This window comes from Giraffa tippelskirchi, chromosome 5 (genome assembly GCF_054371585.1).
Source record: "Giraffa tippelskirchi isolate mGirTip1 chromosome 5, T2T-mGirTip1v1.2.pri, whole genome shotgun sequence".
In the NCBI taxonomy this organism is placed as follows: domain Eukaryota; kingdom Metazoa; phylum Chordata; class Mammalia; order Artiodactyla; family Giraffidae; genus Giraffa; species Giraffa tippelskirchi.
Window position 1 is genome coordinate 88841678 of NC_137279.1, and position 24848 is coordinate 88866525.

At 52.8% G+C, this 24848-nt stretch overlaps 1 protein-coding gene across 10 annotated transcripts; it reads right to left on the reverse strand.

Annotated features, from left to right (window-relative positions):
* Positions 1–40: 40 nt before the first annotated feature.
* Positions 41–24644, reverse strand: ATP1A2 (ATPase Na+/K+ transporting subunit alpha 2). 10 transcript variants are annotated; one of them, XM_081487961.1, is made up of 23 exons: positions 24437–24644; positions 19566–19670; positions 19305–19364; positions 17714–17917; positions 16901–17014; positions 16502–16636; positions 15680–15797; positions 13390–13658; positions 12290–12488; positions 12055–12164; positions 11789–11923; positions 10550–10739; positions 10257–10432; positions 7042–7178; positions 6440–6590; positions 6187–6355; positions 5801–5955; positions 5406–5529; positions 5059–5204; positions 4726–4856; positions 3161–3262; positions 2971–3062; positions 41–2015 (listed from the first exon to the last, which is right to left on the reverse strand). In XM_081487961.1, exons 1-23 carry the CDS (start codon positions 24446–24448, stop codon positions 1987–1989), a joined length of 3063 nt encoding a protein of 1020 aa, XP_081344087.1. In that variant the 5' UTR covers positions 24449–24644; the 3' UTR covers positions 41–1986. The 10 variants fall into 10 exon arrangements, with proteins under 10 accessions (XP_081344087.1, XP_081344086.1, XP_081344085.1 ...); XM_081487960.1 differs by having other exon boundaries at positions 16502–16668; positions 16879–17014; XM_081487959.1 differs by having other exon boundaries at positions 17714–17945; positions 19270–19364.
* Between the last annotated feature and the right edge of the window lie 204 nt (positions 24645–24848).

Here is a 24848-nt window from a genome sequence, read left to right on the forward strand (position 1 = left end):
AAGTGGTAAGTGTAAAAATCAGACTTGTGGAAGGGACTTCTTTCATAAAGAAATGCAACTTTATTGTTTTCAAGTACATACATAGTGCCTCAAACTAATGTCTTACAAAAGGTCTTGCAGATGTTTCTTTAACAAACACAGCAGATGATAATTAGCCCATGCATTCACTATTTCTAAATGGATATTCCTAAAGTGTCCAAAAAGTTTAGGAGACTACATGTGCCACCCCTAGAAATATTGTTTATGCTCTTAATTTGCTAAACAAATGCCATTTTATTGATTGTGCAAGATAAACCTTTGTCCATGGTCAATAAATCTCAAATTCATCAGGCCCAAATTAATATGGTTTCCCGTTTCGTTTTCTAAGCCCCAGGCAATGACTCATTATTTCAAGGTACTTCGGATAAAGTAAAATTCCAGTGTAATGAAGTAATAGCCCTTGGGAGGTTGTTTATGGGCCTGATGTTTATCTTTTGTGCTTCCTTCCTTTCTGCCTTAGGTCTTCCATTTTCCTTAGGTATCTCTCTCACACTCTTGGTTCACCTAGGTGTCTCTCTACAGGATATTCCCAATGCCTTCTAATCTAAGCCAGGCTTAGAGAATGGGCAGAGCTGCCGATAGAGCAGAGTGGAGGTGGGGAGGAGGTTGAGGAGGAAAAGCATCTTCCTGTAGGGACCTGAAACCAACTCCCTGTCTCAAGGGAAAGTGGGCACAATGATCATAGTGTGAAGGGCATTTGCCTGGGCGGAACAGCCCTGCCGTCTAAGAGACCAAAGCAGCACTCCTAATGCTTTCTCTCTTGTTGTCCAGAGGTTCTAACCATGCCCATGACCTAAGCTCATTCTGTGTGTCCCTGGAAGACAGGATGTTTCTGGAAACTTCTCCACCTCAATTCCAGCTCATGGCCTGGGACCTTCTTTTCCAGGGCTGGCTTGGCAGTGCCTGGGAGTGGTGCAGGTTCGTCCGGGTGGGCATGATGAGGCATGGGGGAGGGGCAGGGATTGAGCTGGCAGCTGCCCCTCTCAGCACCACACGGAACGTCTGAGGACTTGGCATTCTAAAGGCCAGGGTATTACCAAGGATGCTGACAGAGAGAGCTGGAGTTTCTGTGACACCTGGGCCTTGGGGACCAACAAACCACAAAGCAAGTGTCTGTGGCGAACGCCACAGGCACCTCGAGTGTGCAGCCTCAGTGAAGCTCCGCAGATTGCTTCCTGGTCCTACCTCTGCCGCTACTCTGTGACCCTGGAATTTGGTCTGCTGGCTGGGTACTCTAAAGGGCAGGACTCAGAGGTGGGGCCCAGGCGTCCATGTCAGATGTCCTGTCATTGACCTCTCTTCTTTCCTGCCCGCCTCCTCCGCCATACCCGACCCTCCCACCTGTCCAAGCAGCTCTCCTCTAGCGTTTCCTAAATGGCTTTGACTGGCAGACAGGCCAGCTTCTCCAACCTGTTCCCTTTCTGGCCTCAGGTCCTAGCCTCACCAGGTGGTTTCCAGGTCTGAAGGGGAAGTAGGGGTCAGAGTTGAGCAGGAAGCAAATGAGGGGTGAAGGTGGGAAGTGGGGTGAGGCTGGGGAGATAAAGGGACCTTGGTGATCGGAGACAGCTCCCCTCCTCCTGGTTTAGACAGACCCTTGCCTTTCGGTGTTGATCTGTTCTGCAGGGAGGTGGGGGTTAAAGGGCAGGGACTGCGGAGGGCTGGGGTACCCCTCAATTCCTTGGATAAGACAGACTGCACGTGGAATGAAGCAGGATCTGGGGAGGGGATCCCGACATGTAGTGTCTAAGCTGACTGCTCCTAGTTAGGCCTCTGGGGCAATCACCCCAAGCTAAGTTACCCTCTCCCCCAACTTGGCCTGCTGTGTTGCCTCATTCTCTTGCCCCCCCTAAATACACCCCAGTGTTTTCCACCCCTACCCAATGCCATCCCGGCGACACCTCCAGGGCCCCCCATCTTCTCTGTGCCTGCTTCTTCTTTCCAACAGGCTCAATAGTAGGTCTCCTTCTCCACCCAGCCTGTTAGGGAGATGAGGGGTGGGGGTTGCAGCATGAGCTTAAAAGGAGGCAAGAGATAAATGTCCTAGGGGCTTGGGTGGTCGAGGCCAGGTGGGACAAAAGCCTGGGGAGGGGAAAAACAGCTGTGGAAGGTGGAAAGGGAGAAGGGGACTCCAGTGAGTAGGGCCGTGGGTTAGGGGAAAGGAGAGACCGGCTCTTAGCACAGGGGAAGGTGGGCCCAGACTGGGATGGGGGTGAAAATAGAAATGCCAACAGGGACTGTTCAAGTAATAAATGAGTTTCTTAAGGGCAGCTGTCCATGGCTGCTGTGCAGAAATGGGGCCTGGGGCCAACAGCACCTGCGATTTTTCAGGAGAAGCCAGAAATTCAGATTTCATGTGAAAGCCCCTAAGTTTTAGATATTAGGCCAATTGAAAACAAACAAAAAAACCACCCGCACCATATAGGGCAGCCAAACCAAACAATATCCATGGACCATATTTGGCTTGTAGGCCATCCATTTTCGACCTCCACTAAGTGACCAAAAATGCTTGTTGGGGGAAAAAACAAACACTTGTTTGATGACTGGAACTTGGGAGGCCTGGGTTGTAGTGCCAGTTCGGCAGCTCCTCCCTTTTTGACCCTGAACGAATCAATTCACCTCTGCCCCTCTCTTTGTGAAATGTGGGGGTGGGACTAATGACCTCTGAGGGCCCTTCTAGTTCCGATGTTCTGTGATTCCAGGTGGAAGGTGGAGGGCCTCAGAGACCAGTTAGCTGGGACCGGAATCTGAGAGGAAGAGGTTCCGCGGAGTCAGGGCTCCAAGGACCCGGGAGCCCAGGATGGAGGGCCGTGAGGGGAAGGCGCAAGGATCCGTAATAGGGATGGAGTCCGGGTTCAGAGCCCTGCAGGGGTAGGTAGCCAGCAGTCAGGGGCGGCACTTTGGGGGTTCGGGGTGAGATACGGGGGTGCTTACCACCGGGATATCGCCGTAGGATCAGCTTCCGGACCTCATCGTAGATGAAGATAAGGAGACTGTAGGGGAAGGCGCAGAACCACCAAGTGACTCTGAAGGAAACAGGAGGGTCAGGAGCATCAGAAGTTGCTTCCGAGGGAGGGCCCAGAACTTGGCTCCTGGCCGGGGGCCCTTCCGACGGGACACTCACTTGAGTGGGTACATTCGGAGAGCCACCCCCATGCCCGGGCAGTACGACAGAAAGGCGGCCAGTGCTGTCTCCTCCAGGAGCCCAAAAATCAGAATCTTGTTCCTGGAAAGGCAAAGAAAGGAGGGTAAATAAGGTTTAAGGGGAGGGCAAGAAGCGGGGGCAGAGATCTAGGGTGACCCCTGGTGGTAGAAGGGAGAGAGGCGGGAAGAAATGCCGAGGAAAAGCTACAAATGATGTCTTCCCATGCCTTCTTCAAACGCCCTCTTCTCATGCTACATGTAACCAAAGAAAGATTATGTTTACTTTTTCTTCTTACTGGTTTCACCACCAATTGTTGTCTATAACACATACGTTCATTCATTGAAGAAATGTTTCCTATGTGTTGGGTGATAGCCTACACAGCCCTGTGCTGGAGAAGCTTCCTTCTGGAGAAAGGGGGCCTGCCCTCAGGCATCTTATAATCTTGTTAGTGCTCCAGGCACTTGGCCTTTGAAAGTGTCATCTCCCCAACAAGATGCTTTGGGAACTCCTTCAGTTCAGGACCCATGGATGTCTTATACCTTCTCAGTGTCTTCTACAGCCCCTGGTAGCTGCTGGTTGTAGATACTCAATAAAGAATGGTTATGTTCCCTGCTTGCTGTGCCCTGCACAGTAAGGACTCTCTGCTCCTTGTTCTCTTCTCTCTGCCTTGTCCCCATTAGTGATTTTAGCTCAGTGGAATCTTTCTCTTGTGCTACCTTTCTTTCTCTAACAGACACTTTCCCTTCTTCCCCCTAGGATCTTAAAGCTATTAACTTCATCAGAGTTTTGGCATCTTTTTTTTTTTCTTCTTAAAGTAAGAAATTGTGACAGAACTCACGGGAATTGTGCCTATTGTTTGCAGTAGAAGAAAAGAAAGAAAATGGGAGTGATACCTTCAACACTGATCACCATCCAGGCTGGAATTGCGGAGGAAATCACTGAGTACCTCCTGGATTCCAGGCTCTGTGATGTGTGAGCCACTCAGTGTAACAGCTTCGGGCTCAGCCATTCCCAGTTAGGTGACCTCAGGCATCTCAGAGGACGTATGTGAATCACTTAGCACAGTGATTGGCACCTATAACTCACACTAGTAGAAGGCCCTGAACTTGACTCTGAGTAACTCTTAGCCCTCCAAGGATAACACCACCATCACAAGGCAAGTGCTATAAACTGGAGCCACCTGCCAAGTGGAGGGGAGCACAGGAGATCCTGTATCTAGGACTGGTCCAAGGGTGAGGATGGGTGAGGATTAGAGTATAAGATGGAAGGAATGGAGGAAGGGAGAGAAGAGGTATGGGGAGATGAAAAGGAAGATGGAAGACCATAGTGAAGGAGATTTTAGAAGCAAACTGAAACTCATCAGAAATAGTCATAGCCCTCCTTCCTCTTCTCTCATCTATTTCCAACAATGCTAGGGATATACAGCTGGGCAACTGCAGTCTGAGACTCCAGCAGATCTGGGCCTGTGTGGCTGGGCCCCGAGTGCGCTCTGACGGGTGGATGGGGCTGGTGGGCTGGGCCAATGGCTGGTGGGCGGCGCTCACTTCATGCCCTGCTGGAAGACTGAGTTGCGCCGGGTCTTGCAGATGATGAGGTCAGCCCATTGCACGACCACAATGCTGGCAAAGAAAGCCGTGTGGCACGTGAACTCCACCACCTTCCGTTGTTCATAGGTCTGGGGGAGGGCAGGCAGAGAGAGGTAAGAGAGTGAGAGGAAAGGGGAGGACCAAAGTTCGTTGTGCTCCAGGGCAGATGTTAAACCCTGTGCACCTACACCACCCTTAGCTTCCAACCCCACTGGCGGCGACTGACCACTCCTGCCAGGCGTTCAGCCTCACCCTTATACGCGTGCATCTGCACTTACACAGCCCACTCACCCACTCCTGTCCGTAGCTGTCCTCCAGGTCATTCATGGACCGGTCATCCCAGTCCAGGCGGATTCCCAGAAGCCGTGAAGGCAGAAAACCATTCTCTGCCAGGATCACGAAGTAGGTGAAGAAGCCACCCAGAGCCTGGATCATCCCTGTGGGTGGGCAAAGGACAAAGGGCAGGGCCTGGGTCAGAGCAGGTAGCAGGGTGGAACCAGCCCCTATGGGCCAGAGATGGACATCTCTGACCCTTGGGGAGGTCGCCCCTGTCCTGGAATTTTGCAGGGGGATCATCCCTTCAAAAAAGCAAAGGCATCCTCTCGGGGTTCCCTCCTGAGCCCGGGGTCTGGCCGCACCGATCTGTCCATAGGCCATGCTGATGAGCCTCTCATTCACCAGCTTGTCCGTCTGCGGGTTTCTGGGCTGCCGCTTCATGATGTCACTCTCAGCTGCCTCGTAGGCCAAGGAGATGGCAGGGACCTGTGCGAGGGGGCCGTGGGGGAGGGGAGGGTGTTTGAAGGGAGAGGGTGGGGACAGAGGACGATCCGCAGTGAAGAATCTTTGACATAATTCAAACACTTATTAAGTTTCCCAAACCTTCTCATCCTCCAGGCCTGTGCTTGTCTTCTCTGCAACCCTCACAGCCTGCTCAGGTGCCCCTGCTGCACCTCTTCTTCCCTCTGCTGCCTATCCCTACCCACTGCACCCCCACGACTGCCTTGCCTGTCCCCTCTTCAACCCCTGGCCTCACCATGTCAGTGCCCAGGTCAATGCAGAGGATGGTCACTGTGCCCAGAGGCAGGGGGATGTTGGCGATGATGAACAACAGGAAAGGGGTGATCTCGGGGATGTTACTGGTCAGGGTGTAGGCGATGGATTTCTTCAGGTTGTCAAAGATCAGGCGGCCTGTGGGGAGGTTCTGAGGGCATCAGGGAGACCGGAAGGACCCTCCCCACCCCTGGCTCCTGAAAGCATGGCTGCCCATCTTCCCAGTAGGGGGAAATTTTGTGTTGGAGTTAAATCAGAAGGTGGACGCCTGAAACCCTGAGTTGAGTCTGTAACTGAGGTAAAAGGCAGGGAAGCAGCTGTGCCAGCTCGGACATCCGGGGTGCCCCTCCAGCCTGTGCAGTCCCTCACCTTCCTCCACGCCAGTGACGATGGAGGCAAAGTTGTCATCCAGCAGGATCATGTCAGCGGCCTGCTTAGACACGTCGGAGCCAGCGATGCCCATGGCGATGCCGATGTCCGCCTTCTTCAGTGCCGGGGAGTCATTCACCCCATCCCCCGTCACAGCCACAATGGCTCCCTGGGGAGAGGGTACATCCAGAGCCGGGGGTTCAGCCCCTGCACACGCCTGGCCCTGGCCCTGACCCCTTCCCCTGACACTCACCTGCCTCTGGCAGCCCTCCACGATGATGAGCTTCTGCTGAGGAGACGTCCGGGCAAAGACGATCTCCGTGTGATTCTTGAGGATCTCGTCCAGCTGCTCCGACGTCATGTCTTTCAGGTCAGAGCCGTGCACCACACACGCCTTGGCTTCTCTGGAGGCAGGGGCAGAGCCAACTGATTCCCTGGAGCCTGAGAGCACCCCCTGGCCCTCCTCGCTGCTGCAGGGACTCCCCCATGGCTTCAGTCCTCCTCTCCTTCTACAACTCAGTGCCCTGCCTCTCCCCTTTCTCTCTTAGAGGGGATGATGCTCAGTCTTCCCCATGTGACATCATCATGGTCATCAGCACAGTGTGCCAGGCCAGGTGCTAGTTCCTTTACACTTATCTCACTCCTAGAGCAACCTGGCAGCGTAGATACTACCCTCATCTTGTAGTTGAGGAAATGGAGGTCCAGGAAGGGAAAGTGATGTCTTCAAGGTTACACAGCACGGCCTGGCCACCCCTCAGGATCAGGGAACCAGAGGTTAGGACCAAATAGCCCGGGATGCTCAAGCGTCCTGTGGGAGAGGCTGAGTTGATGGCGAGGGGTCCTGCAGAGCCTCACCTGGGGTTGACTTGGCTAACAGGAATGTTGAGCCGGGCCGCAATGTCCTCCACTGTCTCATTGCCCTCTGAGATGATGCCCACACCTTTGGCAATGGCCTTGGCTGTGATAGGGTGGTCACCGGTCACCATGATCACCTGGAAGGAAGAAGAAAAGAGAAAAGGAAAGCAGCATTAAGGTTTTTTTCTCCTTTTATTTCCTCCCCAAAGTCTTCCAACTAGATAGTGGGACTGGAAGTGGGACCAGCCAAAATAACTGAATTGTGTGTGTTTGGGAGGGAGGATGAGAGGAAGAGATGGCCAGTTGTGTTCAGGAGATATAGAGAAAGTTTGCCTAAATGCAGGAAAGCCTCTCTGATACAGTAACAAGTTAATGAGGGTCCCCTGGAAGAGCAGCCTCTAGGATTGTTTAGGAGTTTGGATTTCATGGGATACGAGGTTGTCAGAGCTGGAAAGACTCTTAACATCTTCTTCATTTCAATGATGAGGAAATAAAGGCTTCGGCCATTTGTTTTAGCCCCTTCATTGCTGCAAGTCCAGGAGCCAGGACGGACATGGTTTTCGTAGTGCTCAATGTGATGGCTGCTGGCATCCTGACTGGACTGGGCAGGGATGGGAGGGGCCACCTCCTCTCTCCCTCCCTCTACCTTCCATCTCGTGCTCCTCTGCCTCGGCAATCCCTTCACCATGGGGTTCCCTGCCTCAACAGTGACGATGTTCATTGCTGCAGTTACAGAATGGATGGAGTTGGATAAGGTGGGTGGTTAGCAACTGAGAGGCTGGATAAGAGGCTTTTATAAGTGTCAGAAGATCAGAGCTGGCTTAGGACAGCATTTGCATGTGGGGGTTTTTGGGGTGAAACCCACAGATCTGAGAAGGAAGCCTCTTTGGGCCCCATTGCCTTCTCTTCCACCCCCAAAGGCCATACGGGCCTCCCAACTGAAAGACAGAAGCATCTTTGCAGTCCTCATCCTTCTTCTCCCCCTGAGGGGTTTGGCACTGTCCACCACCCTCTCCGTGAAGCCCTGTCCTCCCTTGGTAGGCATATTCCTGCTTTCCCAGAAACATCTCCCCCGGGCATCTTACAGACACTTCTAACGTCAGGGCAAATAGAACTAGTTATCTATTCCTACCACCCTCACTGAGCCTGCCTCTCTGCTCCCCACCTGAGATTCTGTCCCTCTGTTCATCCAGTCCCTCTGTCTTCTGGATCTTCCTTGCCTCTCAATTTGAGTTTGCTCACCAAGTTCTCAAAACATCTCTCAAGTGGTAACTCCCCCACTCCCTTTGTCGCTGCCCTCATTTGGGTCATTTCCTTGCCTGTGCTATTGTGTTCACTTCTTACACTGTCTCCCTGACTGGAGTTAACTCTTCTCCAAGTGCAGCCCCTCCTCCATCTAGGTCTAGCCTCCTAAGAGCTAGCTCTGTCCTGTGATACCTGTGACTCACAGTGGCTCTCAGGATAAAGCCCAAGACTGGCATTTAAGCAAAGTCCTTCCAACTGGCCCTGGCTCTGGCTCCAGTCTCCATCCCAGCCACTCCTCAGCCATCTCCCAGCGCCACCCCCACGTGCCCTGAACAGTCCAACCACGGCAGGGTACATGCTGTTCCCTGCTGCTATCTTCTGCTCCCTCCCTCCTTTCAAAATGCTCTTCACCCTTCGAAGACCGGATCAAATATCATGCCCTCTGTAAAACTGTCCAGTTCTCCAAGGTGGACTTAACTGCTCGCTGCTTCTCTGAGTTCCCCATACATGCTTTCCCAGGCCTGGCGACAGTTCTGATCATGGCAACAGGCTGCCTGGTGACAAGGGGGGCATGGGCTTTCCGGATGAGCCTGCCAGGCTTCCTTTAGCCAATCTGCCTCTTAATAGCAGTTTTATTTTGGGAAAGCTACTTACCGCTCTGAGTCTCAGCTTGTTTTATTTTTAAATGGGAGTAGTGATGCCTAGCTTAGAGACAAAGAGTGGTGGCAGGGTTCAGAAATCACATATCTGTACATATATACACACAAGCGCTCGAGTGTGATGGTTAAAAAATAGCAGATGCCTTGGTTCAAATCCCAGCTCTGTCACTTACTAACTCTGAGGCCTTGGACATGTTACTTTAAGCCTCAGTTTCCCTTCTGTAAAAAAAAGGGAAAATAGTAGTGCCTACTTACAGGGTTGTAGTGAAGATCAAATGAGATCATACAGATTTGGCGCTTAGAATAGTGCCTGATGCATATTCTGGTGATGGTTGTTGTTTAGTTGCTCAGTTGCGTTTGACTCTTTGTGACCCCATGGACTATAGCCTGCCAGGCTCCTCTGTCCATGGGATTCTCCAGGCAAGAATACTGGAGTGGCTTGCATTTTCTACTCCAGGGATCTTCCCGACCCAAGGGTCAAACCCATGTCTCTTGAGTCTCCTGCATTGGCAGGTAGATTCTTTACCACTGGTGCCAATATAAAGCCTCACAAAACAATGGGCTCTTTTTATTATTAGAGTATCTGACCCTTAGCAGGTGCTCAAAGACCCTAGCTGTTGAAATTGTTCTGTGATTAATTTCAAGGCATCTTTCCCCCAGAGGGATCATGAGCTCTGGAGGCCAGGCACTGTATCTTATTTGTTTTTGTATCCCCAGTGCCTGGTTCAGCCCTCAATAGACAGACTGAGTTGAACGGATTTGGGAGTAGGTGAGATGTTGGAAAAAGAGGAACAAATGATGGCCTCAGAACTGGCAACTGGACAGGCTAAGAGTGGTAAAGAGCTGTATCTTGGAAACAAGAAAGTAACCAAGATGGAAGGAACTTTTGTTTGTTTGTTGAACACCAGCACCTTGAACAGTGCCTGGTACATACTTGGTAAACAATAAATATTTGTTGAATGAAGCACACAGGTAACACAGAAGAGGGAGTGGTTGTTGAGAATGCCTAATCTCATCCCAAACAGCTAGAGAGAGGGAGTGGGCAGTGGCTGGGAAGAGGAAAACAACCAGATCTCCACGACAGGGCCTGTGCCTGGAGAGAGAGAGGATGGGCATGGGAGACTGATTTCTCTGAGCAAAAGGACCAGAGTGAGAGTCTAAGGTAGGGCTGAAACTTTCCTTGCAGATGGACAACTTCTCCTCTTGGTCAGTGGGAAGGAGGCCACCAGAGGTCGGGTCTCCCCAGGGCAGCGGCCCCCATGTCCCCTGGACCTTTGGTGTTTGGGAGGAGGGACGAAGCGAGGCCAGTACCTTGATGCCTGCACTCCGGCACTTGCCCACAGCGTCGGGCACGGCAGCCCGTGGAGGGTCAATCATGGACATGAGCCCCACGAAGCAGAGCTTCTCCGTGGGAAAGTTCAGCTCATCTGTGTCAAATTTGAAGCCCCGAGGAAACTTTCCAGAGGGCAGATTCAGTTGACAGAAGCCTGAAGAGGGCAGATGGGAGGAGTGAGAGCAGGCTGGTGGTCACCTGGGTGTACCTCCGCGCCTCTCATCCCAGGGAAGCCTTATCTGAGCCCTGCTCCCTGCTTCTGTCCCCTCACCCAGGACACGCTCCCCGAGTCCTCCCAGCTCCAGATAGGCATTCTGGAAGGCATCTTGCATCTCCTTGTCCAGAGGGATCTCCTTGCCCTGCACCAAGATGGAGGAGCAGCGGTCCAGGATGCGCTCAGGGGCCCCCTTCATCACCAGCACATGGCTCTGGGGGCTGTCTTCTCGCTCGTGGATGGACAGCTGGAGAGAGGATAGGCAGTTACAGAGAGGGCCAGACTTGTCTCAGAGGCCCCAGTGCCCAGCACGGGGCCTGGGAAAGAGCAAAGGATGGTAAAATTCCCTTAATAAAATAACCCCTGAGCCATTGACCACTGTCAACATGCGGAGAGTCTCTGTGTGTGGATGGGTGTTTGGACCTCATAGTCATAACCCTGTAACCTGAGAATCACTTTCCCATAAGACATTTATTCACTCAACAGATGTTTACTCTGATCACTTAGGACAGGCCCTGGGCTGGGGCGAGGTGGCTCTGTCATCAGCATGCCCCATCACCATACTGGGTTCAGGGGGCTTTACCCATATGGCTTTTAAAATTTTATTTATTTATTTATTGGCTGCACTGGGTCTTCGTTGCTGCACAAGCTCTTTCTCCAGTTGCAGTGAGCAGGGTCTATTCTCTGGTTGTGATGTGTGGGCTTCTCATTGCCGTGGCTTCGCTTGTGGAGCATGGGCTCTAAAGCACACAGGCTTCAATAGTTTGCAGCTCTTGGGCTTTAGAGGGCGGGCTCAGTAGTTGTGGTGTCTGGGCTTAGTTGCCTTGAGGCAAGTGGGATCTTCCTGGACCAGGGATTGAACCCGTGTTCCCTGAATTGGCAGGCAGATTTTTTACCACTGGACCACCAGGGGAGCCCCACCCCTATGGTTCTGAGGCTGCTTTCCTGGCATTTAACAGAGAGGGGCAGGCTGGGGGATACCCTAAGGATATTTCCAAAGTATGATTCAACTGAATGGAATGGAAGGGTTGGGAGACTGGAGCCAGAGGATGTGGAGTCCTAGAGGGAAGAGTTGAGAGGGTGGTAGCTTATAGTAAAGAAACGAAGGTTTGGGTGTTGGGGACAGGAGGTGGTTGCAACCAGACGTCTGGTCATCCATGTTGCCAGGGGGATGAGGCAGGGGTGAGAGGAGGTGATGCTCAGATGGCCTCTCTCCGCTGGTGGATTCCTCCTTGACTTTGTGTGCCCCTCACTTCCATCCCTTCCTCTCCCCCTGACCCGGCATCCAAACCCCACCTGGTACTTATTGGTTGAGTTGAAAGGGATCTCTGCCACCTTCGGGTTTCTATCCCTCATCTTCCTCACGGAGCCGCAGGACAGCTCAATGCACTTGAGGAGAGCTGACTCGGAGGCATCACCTGCTGTGTCCCGCTGCCAACGAGGAGAATTCAGTGTCATGGTGGAAGCCCAAGCACACCATCCTCTGGGCAGCCACAGGGTGTGAAAGGGGAAGCTTTGTGTCAGGAAAGGGGGCAGACTGTGGAGACCCGCCCCTACCTTACCTTAGACACAGAGATGTTCTCCTGCCCTGCCTTGAACACAGCACGGTTGCAGAGACCAGCAATCCGGGATAGGGCAGTCCATGTCGGGGATCGTTTGTCAAAAGTGGCCCCTGGGAGGAAAGCAGGGAGAAGAAGGAGGTTGGCTCCCCTTTAGAGCCCTTATCGCATCCCACCCGCCCTGCCAACCCCAGTGCTCTGAACACTCCCCCCTGCTCTGGGTAGAGCACCCAATCACCAGACTGATCCTCTGTGGTGTCGGCCTCATGGATCTGATTGTCAAACCACATGTGCGCGACGGTCATGCGGTTCTGGGTGAGGGTGCCGGTCTTGTCAGAGCAGATGGTAGAGGTGGAGCCCAGCGTCTCCACTGCCTCCAGGTTCTTCACCAGGCAGTTCTTCCGAGCCATGCGCTTGGCTGTCAGGGTCAGACACACCTGGTAGAGAGAGTGAGCAGTAAAAAGGGCTCCACCTGGAGCTAGAGATGACCTTGTTCTTACCCCAGACCATGGCTCTGTCCCTCTTCTCTTGATCCTACTCCATGAACATTGAGAGGGACCTAGGTGTAAGTCGTGAATGTGTTCCACTTTAGACGTGTTGAGCTGAGATTGTGAGTGTATATTTAGCTGAAATGTCCAGTAAGGAGTTGAAGATATTTGGCCAGCGCAGGGTGTAGGTATGTGCATGTCATCAACATGGAACAGGCACCAGGAACTGGGAGGAGAAAAGCTCACTTGGGTGCATTAGGATAAGAACAGAGCACTGAGGCCTGAGGATCAGTGGGGGGCGGGGAGGAGGAGATACCGCAGGGAACAGGGGAGAGGAGAACCAGGGTGGCAACCTGCCACAGCCATCAGCGAAGGAGAGAGTGCTAGGAAGGTGGACAGCAGTATCCATTTCAGCAGCAGAGTGAAGGATGGGAGCTGAGGAAAGGTCACTGGATTTGCTAGTCAGTCACTGGTGACCTTTGAGAGAGGCTTGACAGGAGGGACCTTTGAGAGAGGCTTGACAGGAGAGTTGGCCAGGACGAGCTCCAGATGGCAGTGGAGAGATGACTAATACGAGGGTTGTGAGGAAAGGTGACTAGGAAGAGCTCCGGGAGAGAAACCGAGCTCTAAGACACAGCCCAACCTGAGACTTTTCTTACTCAAACTCTGAGCTAGGTACTAAAGTGGACTTTTTCTGACTCACTTTCTAAGCCATGTAGTAATGAGAAATCGAATGTGTGATTTTACAGGCTGGAAGTGAAAAAACTGCAGAAAAGCTATAAGCCTCTCTCGCTTTTGTGGCAGGAGAGCAGAGCCCTCCCCGGGTAGCCCCTCAAGCTGACCCACTCACAGTGACAGTGGCCAGCAGGCCCTCGGGCACATTGGCCACAATGATGCCGATAAGGAAGATGACCGCCTCTAGCCAGCTGTAGCCCAGGATGAGGGACAGCACGAAGAAGGAGACCCCCAGGAACACGGCCACCCCTGTGATCAGCTGGATGAAGTGCTCAATCTCCATGGCTATGGGCGTCCGCCCGACCTCCAGGCCCGAGGCCAAAGTGGCTATGCGGCCCATCACCGTCCGGTCACCGGTGGCAATCACGATGCCCCTGGCAGTGCCTGCAACACAGGAAGGGACATCAGGTTGGGTACCTTGGGGATCCTAGGAACTGAAGTCCCCTCCTGCTTCCTGGGAAAGGAAAACCAGCACAGCGTGCATGAGCCAAGGACTCCCATCCTGGAGGGTGCCTCCAGGAGACTACCTCCCTTGGCTTCCTCTCCCAGGACAGATGGCCAATCCCAGAACTCAGTGCAACAGCACGTTATTCTCTCTTATACTTGGACCTGGGGTTGGGGGTGGGGGTGGGGAGCAAATCCTTGCAAATAAACTCAAAGTTCACATTGAGGAGATTCAGTGAATGCAATAAAAGTATTGCCTATGGTTATTTCAGTAAAATCAATCTCATCTCTTAGATCTTGTGTGTGCTCAGTCGTGTCTGATTCTTTGTGACCCCATGCACTGTCGCCCACCAGGCTTCTCTGTCCATGGGATTTCCTAGGAAAGAATACTGGAGTCAGTTGACATTTCCTTCTCTAGGGGATCTTCCTGACCCAAGGATCAAACCCACATCTCTTGCGTCTCTTGTGCTGGCAGGTAGGTTCTTTACTACTGCGCCACCCAGGAAGCCCTAATCTCATACTTGTTATCATTCAAAAATATAACAATATTTTTGAACACAATATATTGTGTTCATAAATAAATTTGTAAGTAAAGCACTTATGGATTTTCCCTGTAGTCATAAGTTTTTCTTTCTCGACACTAGGTACAAATCTCTCTAGAAGAAGCTAGGCAACCACTAGCTCTTAGGTAGACATTCCAGGGGTACTCAGGGGAGGAAGTGCACTGTTGCGGAAAGAGCATGCATCGGAACCAGCCAAACCTGGGTTTGCATCCTTGTGTGAATTCCTTCCTACTCATTTTAATAATGAAATGAGACAGTGCTGTGATATACCTAAAGCAGCGTCTGGCACATAATAGGCACTCCAAAAACATTAGTTCCATTCATTTCCTCTCCTCTCTCCAAAGTCAGTTCAGGGTAATCAGTGACATGTTTTACAAGGCATTTTTATCAATTGTGGGAAATGCAGAGCAACTTTCAGAATCTCAGTACATTAAAAATTTAAGAAACAATGTGTGGTGATCTCTTTTGCTGTGAATCCAACTTGCTGAAGGAAGGGCAAAGCCCAGAGAAGCAGAGCAGACTGAAGAGAAATGAGATCCAAGAAGGGAAAGGTGTGGGAGGGGAAGATACAAGGCCTCTCTGACCCACTTTCTGAGGCTCATCGTCTAGTCAGACACTTCCTCCCACCAGCGCAGGTCCCGCCTCCCTCTCCGAGTCAGCCCCTGACACTGCTCACAACCACAGGGGATAGGGTTTGGGGTGTGCTTGGACTCTAGCCACTTGGTGGTGACAGCTCCGGGACCTCCTCCTGGCCTTTGGTCATCTCTAGAAGCCAGAGCTGAGGGCCCACGGGGCAGCCTGGGCACGACCAACAGTTCCTTTTGGCAAAGCCCAGGCCTGGAGGCAGCGTGAGGAAAGGCCCGAGTGTTAACCTGGACTGGGTGCTTTCTTACCCCTTCCCCAGTCTGGGTCCTGGTCAAACAAGGCTCAGGAGATGAAGCAACTAGTCCTAGAACCAGGAGCGAAGGGGGCCGTCAGTCAAACCAAAGACGTCTAGGAGTTGAGGCTGCTTTGGGGGATGTGTGTGTGTGTGTGTGTGTGTGTGTGTGTGTGTGTGTGGGTGGGTGGGTGGGTGTGTGCGCGTGCATGAGTGTAGTGGTCTTGGCTCATATCTGAAGGCTTCAGAGCCTGCTCTGTCCTGGGGTGGGCAGAACAGAGCTCTTACTGTGGGGAGGTAACTATTCCATGGAGTCACACTGCCCCAGCCGATTTGCTGCCCTCTGGAGAGATTATTTCTGTAATACTCAGGGCTCTAGACCCTTTGATGCCCTTCTTCATAGCCAGGCCCTTGACAAGCAAGCATGGCCACAGCCCCGAGTGCTGCCTGGGGACCCAGGATTCAGGCTCCTCCCGCAGCTGCTGTGGAAGCAGGAGCTCCCCACCAGGCTGATCTCTCACCTTCCACACAGTTGGTGGAGAAGAAACAGATATTGCGGGTCTCCAGGGGATTCTCATGGGTGAACTCGGGGGAGCGGGTCTGGGGTTCTGACTCGCCTGTCAGGGAGGAGTTGTCCACCTGAGGAGGAAGGCAGTGTAGGGTCATCAGACGGGCAGACACGCTTGTGCACACACAGCTGTGTCCTGACTCCAGCCACACTCCTGTCAGTCACCATGACTCTGGAGACAGAATTACACTTGCTCTCATCACATATTTATAGCGTTACTCAGCTATTGTCCCTGCTCTGGTTTGGAATCTGGGCTCATTGGCTTCTTCTGTGACCTTGGGCTGGTTACTTAACCAACGGTGCTTCTATTTTACTCATCTTTAAATGGGGAATGGAAGCAGAATTTCTGCAATGCACAACTACAGGGGGCGCCACCAACACTGTAGTCTGTGATAACGGCACTGTCTAGGGTTGTGTGTGGCATGACTTGTGTGACCACGCGCAACGTCCCTGGGTGATCACACCATTGTTGCAGAGTTAAATTAGATAGCCTGGGTGAATGTATATAAAGCATCTGACACATAATAATACTCAATAAATTGTTGCTATAAAGTGGATATCAAAGAAACTCAAAGAAACACCTGGGTGCAGAGCATTCATGGCACACAGATACAAGCAAACAATGTGCAAGCACTAGTATAAGACAAGGCGGGGCTGGGCAGGAGTTGACACCTGGACCTGAGTCTCCCAAACTTTAAACCTCTAACTGGCACCTCTTAGCTTCAGATAGCTTGCTTTTTAGACTCAGCCAGTGGCTCTGACATGGCCTCCTCACCTTACAGCCATGAGAAGAGATGATCCGGAGGTCAGCAGGCACACGGTCTCCACCCTTCACCTCCACCAGGTCTCCCACCACCACCTCCTCTGCATTGATCTGCATCTTCTCTCCTTCTCGAACCACAAGGGCTTGCTGTGGGGAAGTCCCGGGCATCTCAGGTTGTGCTCATCTCTACCCCACCTTCCTCTTTCATTGGTCTCCCCCCTCACCTCCAACCCCACCAAGGAGAAGGACAAACCTGGCACCCTTAGCAACAAGATAGGTCCCAGTGTGGAGAACTGGAGGGTCTTTTCTGCCCAAGCCTCCATCTCTGAGCACAAGCAGTTGAGAAGAGCTAAGCCAGACTCTCCCAGAAACCTTATGCCCCAGCCCACGGCCCAGCCCCCAGCCACCTACCTGAGGCACCATGTTCTTGAAGGAATCCATGATCTTGGAGCTCTTGGCCTCCTGGTAGTAGGAGAAGCAGCCAGTGACGATGACCACAGCTGCCAGCACCACGCCCAGATATAGCTGGTGAGGAGAAAGGTTTTGAGGGATCTGACTTTTCCCAGCCCTACAGGGACAGCTGCCACTCAGGATGAGAATTCAGTGCCGCCTTTGTGTTTGGAAGTGAGAGTGGTGGAAGAAAGTCCTTCTCTCCCATTTCCCCCTCAACCTTCTAATCCCCAGCCGCCTAAGACTAGAGGGGATGGGGAAATTGTAGGGAGTTCCCAGGACTAGGACTTCTCAAGGGGGGAAAGATCTGGGGGTGCAGACAAGTCCACTTAAGTGTGAAGGAATAGGGAGGGGCTGTCTCAACCATGAGTGTGTGTGTTGAAGAGGGTGTTTCTAGATGTATATAGAAGGCTTCCTGGTGGCTGAAATGGTAAGGAATCCACCTGGAGGTCAGGAGACCTGGGTTTGATCTCTGGGTCAGGAAGATCCCCTGGAGGAGGTCACAGCAACCCACTCCAGTATTTTTTCCTGGAGAATCCCATGGACAGAGGAGCCTGGTAGGCTACAGTCCATGGGGTCACAGAGTCACACATGACTGAGCAATTAACACTTTCCACTTTCAGAAGCCTCACCACTTTTCAGTCCAAAGAGCAGAAGGGCTGTGGGATTGTACAAGAAGTCTTGTTCCCTGCCTCCCCCGACCTACTGTACTGGAGATTTAGGGCTAGAGGACAGAGTCACAGGCTGGTTCAGGGGTCAGGTGTGCTGGCTCACATTGTCGTTGGACGGTTCATCCTCCATGGCAGCCTGGATGCCGAAGGCCAGGAAGCAGAGGATGGCCCCAATCCACAGCAGGATGGAGAAGCCCCCGAAAAGCTGACGACAGAACTTGACCCACTCAGGGGTGGTTGGGGGTGGGGTGAGCGCATTGGGTCCATCCCGAGCCAGAATGTCCTGGGCCCTCTGGTTGGTGAGGCCCTGAGGGAGGTGAGGAGAGGTGAGGGAGCTGAGTTCACATCCAGAACCAACCTGGCCCTTCACCGTTTCCCGCCAGGAGCCTCACAGGGGCATAATGTCCAGGTGGAGGGAAAAATCCCACCTGGTTGGAAGGGGTGGGGGTCATCAGGAGAGGCCACATGGAGGAGGTGGCATTTGCAATGGGTGTTGGAGGTTTCGAAGGCTGAGGATATGGGCTGTGGCTCCCCCAACTCTGGTCAACCTTGGGTTGAGACACTTTTTGGTTAGGGCCACAGTAATCGCCTCTGGAGGCAGCCTGGATAAGGCTCTCTGGAAAGACATCTCAACTGGTCCCCCGGCCCCCCACCCTGCCTCATCTCTCTCTTCCTTCAGATTCCCCCCTTCACCAAGGGTTCAAGAAGGTCCTACATTATTGACCATCAATGTCACACAGCCTTGGTCACCACTCATCACTTTCCCCAGAAAGCTTCACCTGGCCCTGTACCCCGAGCCCGAGGCTGGCCCAGACACACTTCTCTGGTCCCCTTGTATCCCAGGCATGATTCTAGGGCTGCTAGACTTGAAGGCAGAAGCCACTTCTTAACTATTTTTCTATCTGTCCTCTTGTTTATTCAATAAATGTGTACTGAGCGCCTACACTTCAGGCAATAGAGTCAGAGCTGGGGATCCAGGGATGGACAAGACCCACAAGTCCCTGCCCTGTGAAGCTTATGATCTCATGAGGGGATACACAATAAACAGACTTTACTGCCAGATAGTGAAAAATGTTATTCTAAAAAATAAGCTAAGGTTATTCTATGCTAAGGGCATAGAATTTTCAAAAAGGCAGTCAGGGAAGGCCTACATTTTTGATGAATGACTTACTTTTCAAAATGACGGGTATGGTAATGTGACTGTGCCACCAACTATTGACGTAATCGTGGGAAGTTCTACTCCCTCTCTGAGTGTCCTTGCTTTAATGAACAGGGCTCCACATCTGGCTTGTTGTAAGAATCAGATGAAAGTAGGTAATCTTATCCCAGGGCTGCGTGCATAGTGGGCGCCCAGTGCTTTACTGTGATAGCACTCATGGGTTCCCTCACTACTACAGGTATGTCGGTTCCACGAGAGAGGTGTCACTAAGCTGCTGCCAGAGGCCCTCCGGGGCCTTGGGGTGTAAGGAGCCCTGGCTTCCAGGCAGCCAGAGAAGGAGCTATAGACTAAGAAGCAGGGGATCTGCATCCTAGTTTTGGCTCTGCCACCAACTAGTCCCTCATCTCTGGGCTTTGATTTCCTTAGCCATAAAGAGGGTTAGATGTGAATTTTAAAGCTCCTTTTTCCCTGAGGCTCTCTCAGGGAAAAGGTTCTCTCACTTCTTTGGTGCTTTCCTAGACACCCCTTCACTGACCTTGGACAGATCCACTTGGTACTTGCGGCCCAGCTCATCCAAGGACAGCTTGTGGTCATCCTGGGGAAGGAAAAGCAAGTTGCTTTGGAGAAGAAGGCTGAGTGAGTGTCTAGAATGCATCTGAGGGCACTGAGAGCACAGCAGGGAGGCAAGGAGTATGTGAGGGTAGGTGCAGGCATCCAGGAGTGCAAAGGGCTGCGGCGGCAGCTCTCCCAGTGTGGGAGACTTTCCCATGGCCTGGCAGGGTAGGCTGGGACTCACCATGGCCACCTCCTTCTTCAGCTCATCCAGCTCCTTCTCTTTCTGTTTCTTCTTGCCACCCCCATTTTCTGCAGTGGTGGCCGCAGGCGAGTACTCACGGCCGGCCTGCAGGAGGAAGGGAGAGCCTGGAGAGTCAGGGAGGCCAGAGACTGGAACCTCTGTTCCCATTGACAGACTGGGAGCCCAGGCACTGGGAGTGGAGGCCAGCAGGTTCAAAGTCGGTGGTCAGCAAAGTCAGGGAGAGGGGGTGCAGGGTGGTGGGGACCTCAGGCCCTCAGTTTGTAAACTGTTGGCAGAGTCCTCGAGCTCTATGTTTCAACTTTAGGAAAGGCTGAGGGGCTCAGGACTCAGGAGCCCACTCTTAGCTGTTTAGTAGTTGGGCTTCTGCTAAGATTTTGTTGTTGAAAGAACCCTGCTCTTACAGTAAAATAAACAAAACGCTTAAAAACCACCATCCTACACTATTTGGAGTTCTGGAAGGGAGTGGCCAGAGTCTGGGGTTCTTTGAGGGGGTAGAAGCACCCTGTGGGATGTCTTTGTCTCAACAAGTGACTGCTTGACTCAGAGGGGAGAAGAGAGAGTTGGGAATTTTGGGGGTAGGAGTCTTTGGGGAGTCAGGGATCAGGGCAGGGAAGTGTCTGGAGAAGGAGGGGAGCCCTAGAATCTGATGGTGGAGTGTGGAAATGATGGGCAGGGTTCACGGACTGAGAAATCAGTAGCTGGAGGGTCAGTGTGTCCAGGAAATGGGCACTCAGAGTGTCCTGTTGGGCAGGCCTGCCCATGACTGGGTGAAAGGCAATTCACAGGACTTGAAGCCTCAAAGCACAACTGGGTGAGGAGGGGACCAGGCCCTATTTGTCTAAATAGATAAGAGATCGTCTCTGAGGGTAAATCTAAAGCTAAAAATGCATGGAACTCCTAGGTACAGGCATTCCTGGGTGCTCAGGTGAAGTCAGGTGGACATTCTAACTGGAGTTTCCTGAGGTCACCATCTCCCCCTCCTCTTATGGGTCTGTGGTCTCCTCACCACCCCCAGGCTTCCAGGGTCTCACAGGGGACTTTGCGGGGAGAGGGTGAGGAAGTCCTCCTTCCGAGGGGTCTTGGGTGATACGAGAGGACGGGGCTGAGGAGGCCTGGGGTGGCGTGACAGGAGCCTCCTCACTCCCTCTTCTTCCCCAGGCTCCTTTCCTAATTCCTTCAGGCTGTCGCTCAATTCCTGTCCTGTGCCTCTGCTTCTCTACTGGACCCCAGGGTTTCAGGGATTAGTTTTTCTATGCTAGTGTCATTCATTTTTCTTTTTTCCCATAAAGAGAGGATACCTGGGTGGGATTTACATCACGGGGTTTGTTCCCCGCCCCCTCCCCTTTTTTTCAGGATAATGCATTAAAAAAAAGACCTTTTCTTTTAGAGGAGTTTTCGGTTGACAGCAAAGCTGAGCAGAAATTACAGGTTCCCATGTATCTCCTGCCCCCACGTGCATGGCCTCCCCTACCATCAACATCTGGCACCAGTGTACATTGTTACAGTGGATGAACCTGCATGGACATATCATTATCACTCAAAGTCCATAGTTTACATTAGGGTTCATTCTGTGGGTTTGGATGAATGTGTAGTGACATATGGGCTTCCCTAGCGGCTCAGAAGGTAAAGAACCCACCTGCAATTCTTTACCATTGAAACTGGGTTTGATCCTTGGGTTGGGAAGATCCCCTGGAGAAGGGAAAGGCTACCCACTCCAATATTTTTGCCTGGAGAATTCCATGGACAGAGGAGCATGGTGGGCTACAGTCCATAGGGTCCCAAAGAGTCGGACACAATTGAGCGACTAACACTTTCACTATAATGATATATATCCACTATTATAGTATACAGAGTAGTTTTACTGCCCTAGAAATCCACTGTGCTCAAGGATAATATATTTTTTTCCCATCAAAGAGGAGCAATCCAAGGAATCTGACAGCGGCCCTGATCACAAGAGATCATGCATCTAGCACCTAGATTCTAGCACTAGGAGAAATAGAAGTCTGACCAGTGAACTCAGGAACTGGAATGGGGGCAGTGCAGTGAGAGGTGGATGCTGTTATTGCCTAGATAATGCCTAATGATCTGTTTAGAAGGATGTGAGCTCTTCTAGGCTGTGTTGCTCAGAAATGCTCTTCTCAGCAAAGATGACCAGTAAATCTTGCATTTGTTTTCATGTGAAGCATCTATGAATCAGGGCTATTTTTGGCTTCCTGAAGGCTGCTCTTCCTGGGGAGACTGAAGCAGCTCAACAGAAGGAGTGGGGAAGGGTTGTGAGTAGTACCTCTCTCTTCCCCAGTGACTTAGAGGGGCTCATTTAATTAAATGTTTTGAGAAGTCCTGGATTCACCAATCTAATTCTTTGGATCCTGTCCGTGGTGGGACAGGGCTGAGAATGGTTGAAAAGCATTGAAGAGCCAAGAGGCAAGAGACGAGGCTAAACGAGCTTCTCTGTGACCCTCTGCAGCTCCTGGGGTAGGATGAGGCCTGAGCATGCACAGAGGAGGGGGCTACGACTGGGGGCTGAGGAGCAGAGCCCAGAGAATTTCTGCATATTTAGGCATAAAATAAAGTTTGTGAAAATTGGAATCAAAGGTATGGTTTTAAAAATTTGCCAGCCCACATATGCATATCTGGCATGTACAGATGGTGGCTGAGCAGCAACCCCTAAGCGCCCACCCTGCTCTCTTGCAGGCAGTCGCAGAGCTGCCCCATCCCCTTTCCCATCCTGGCAGAGATCTCAGGCTCTGCAGCCAGGAGCCTGCGGAGATCTGGGGCCAGCGGGCTGCTCAGGCAAGAAAGAAAGAGAGGAAGCGAGGACCACCCCCCCTTTCTCCCTCCCCCATCCACAAGTCCACAAGTCCCTCTCTCTGGACCTTGAATGCTGAAGGAGAACAGAGAGTTCTTTTTGAGAAAGCCCAGGGCCGGGACAGAGTGGGGGCAGCTGGAAACCAGCCATCGCTCCCCCCACTGCTGCCCTTCGGTGGCAGCTGGAGCAGGCCGGGCTCCCTCCCCACCACGGCTGTCCCTTCCCCCAACTCCCACGCTTGCCCTTCACGGCTACAGGGTGAGGCGGTGACAGTGAGCCCTTGCTCTGCAGGGAGAAGGGGGATGTGGATGGGGGTGCCTTCCCTCTTCAGGGGTCTCAAGGCTGGTTGAACTCCAAGCTCCAAGCCCTAAGGGGCCCCAGCCTCAGTCTGAACAAAATCAGACCTTCTCCCTGGCTTGCTACTGGGGGTGGACAGGAGGGAATTCGTGGGCGCTGGGGGAGAAGGAGGCGCAGGCCCCTGAAGAAGTCAAGGTCAAACAGTTTCTCAAGCAGGACTTCTTGAGCTGGGTCCACCCTGTGCTAAGGCAGAGGAGGGGAGAGGTCAGAGGTCCTGCGCCTCAGCTGGGGACTCCTGCTCCCTGAGGGAACAAAAGACGTCAAGGTGCAGCTGAAAGTCCCCAGACAGTGTATCTTCCCACGGCTGTGAGCTCTTCCTCTGTGAAGCCCCACACGTCAGAGACAGCTCTTCACAGGCTCTCATGTGCCCCTACACGGTGACATCTATCCCCACTCATGCTCGAAGGCCTGCACATTTGCAAAATTGTCTCCTGAGACAAAAACACAGGTGCCCACCCAGGAATGTCTGTATCAACTGCAGTCTATGGGGAACACATGAGTCACCAACACACACACACACACACACACACACACACACACACACACACACACACACACACACACACACACACACACACACACACACACACACACACACACACACACACACACACACACAGTTCTATTTATAGCTCCCATCCTAGCTCAGGAACCCTGGTGTCCAAGCTCAGAGTTTTCCCAGCTGCTAAACTTAGTGCGATACCACGTCCTTGCCTGACCCTCCAGGCCCCAGAGATGCCCCCACAGTTCCCCACTGGCACCCTCTTTCCTCAGCACCCTCCCATCCCTATTGTTCCCCAGACCCTTTCCCTCTCTGCTGTCTTCTGTCAGTATTCCACAAAAGGAAAGCCACTAGGCCGCAGGATGTAAAGGGACTGGGTCCCTTTTCTCCATATGGAAATTTCATTTCCAAGAATTCAAAGCCCTGGCCCTGCCCCCCTCTTCCCTGGTGGTTGTTAATCTTCCCCTTGGCATACTCAGTGCTGCAGAATGCCACAGGCTGGGGTGGACTGAGGGGGGTGCCGGCAGCTCTCACCAGCCTCTGGGAAAGTCCTCGAAGTACATGGCTTGGAGCTGGAGGACAATGCTGCCTGGGACGCCCAGGGGTGCTGGACAGGGTGGCTCAGGGCACATTAGTCTTCCTCCACACACTCCTCCCAGCTGTCTTGGGAACTCAGGGCCCCTGGAGCTGGTGTGCACAACTGCTTGGTGACTCAGGAGTGGATGGCCCCTGTCCCTCTCTCCCACCTCACACTGGACCCCTGTCCCCTCAGGCTGAGACTCCCAGAGGAACAGATACTTTCAGGGGGTGGCAAAGGTGGGGAGGATTGATAGTACCACATATCCCTGCAGCTGGGAGGCCAGGGGATGCGGTGAGAGAGGAGGGATGGTGGGGATGTGGTGGGGAGGAGCAGGGACAGAGATGAGGGCAGAGGAGGAGGGAGGGCTGGAGGAGATGCGGGGCTGGGCTGTGGGGCTGCTCCCGCGGAGGTAGAGGTGGTGAACACTGCGGGTCTGTGCATACAGCCGTAGCTGGAAGACTGTTAGTTTCAAGTTCAAACCAGCCCACTGCTCCTCCCTCCACATCCCATCCTTGCCTCATCCTTTCCCTCCAGCCTCCCTCACCATCCAGAGAGCCCTACTGCTCCCTCCAGAGCCGCCCCTGCTCTTTGGAGATACTCACCCCACGGCCCATCTTGGGGCAGAGTGGCTGAGGGACCTAGACGGGAGAGGTCGCCAGGAGGAACCCAAGCCCACACCACCAGTCTGGGGCAGTGGCCAGAGACCCCGGCAGACAGACCGAGACAGTGAGCAACAGGGTAGCTTTAAATAGGTCCCTCTCCCCCTCTCCCCCGCCTTCCCCTTCTCGGGAAAGAAACGTTTGTTGAAACAGGATCTCTGAGGACTCCTCCCCTCCCGCCCCTTAAGCAACTGGCCCGTGGAAGGTCCATTTGTCCCACTGGGTGCTCCCCCTGGGCTCCCCTCACCCTCTGAGGCCTGGCAGCACCACTGAGAGCGGCGGGAGAGGCTGCGCCACGTGGGGGAACGCGCCCCTTGGGGACGGGCGCAGGGGGACCAGTCCTCTCAGCCTCGTG

Bases quoted from the DNA above. Each gene is read 5' to 3' on its own strand.
- ATP1A2 (XM_081487958.1), bottom strand. The intron at 11,924-12,054 runs GTAAGGTAGGGG...CCTCGTTGGCAG, and splicing joins AGAACATCTCTGTGTCTAAG to CGGGACACAGCAGGTGATGC. The intron at 3,063-3,160 runs GTGAGTGTCCCG...TGTTTCCTTCAG, and splicing joins CTCCGAATGTACCCACTCAA to AGTCACTTGGTGGTTCTGCG.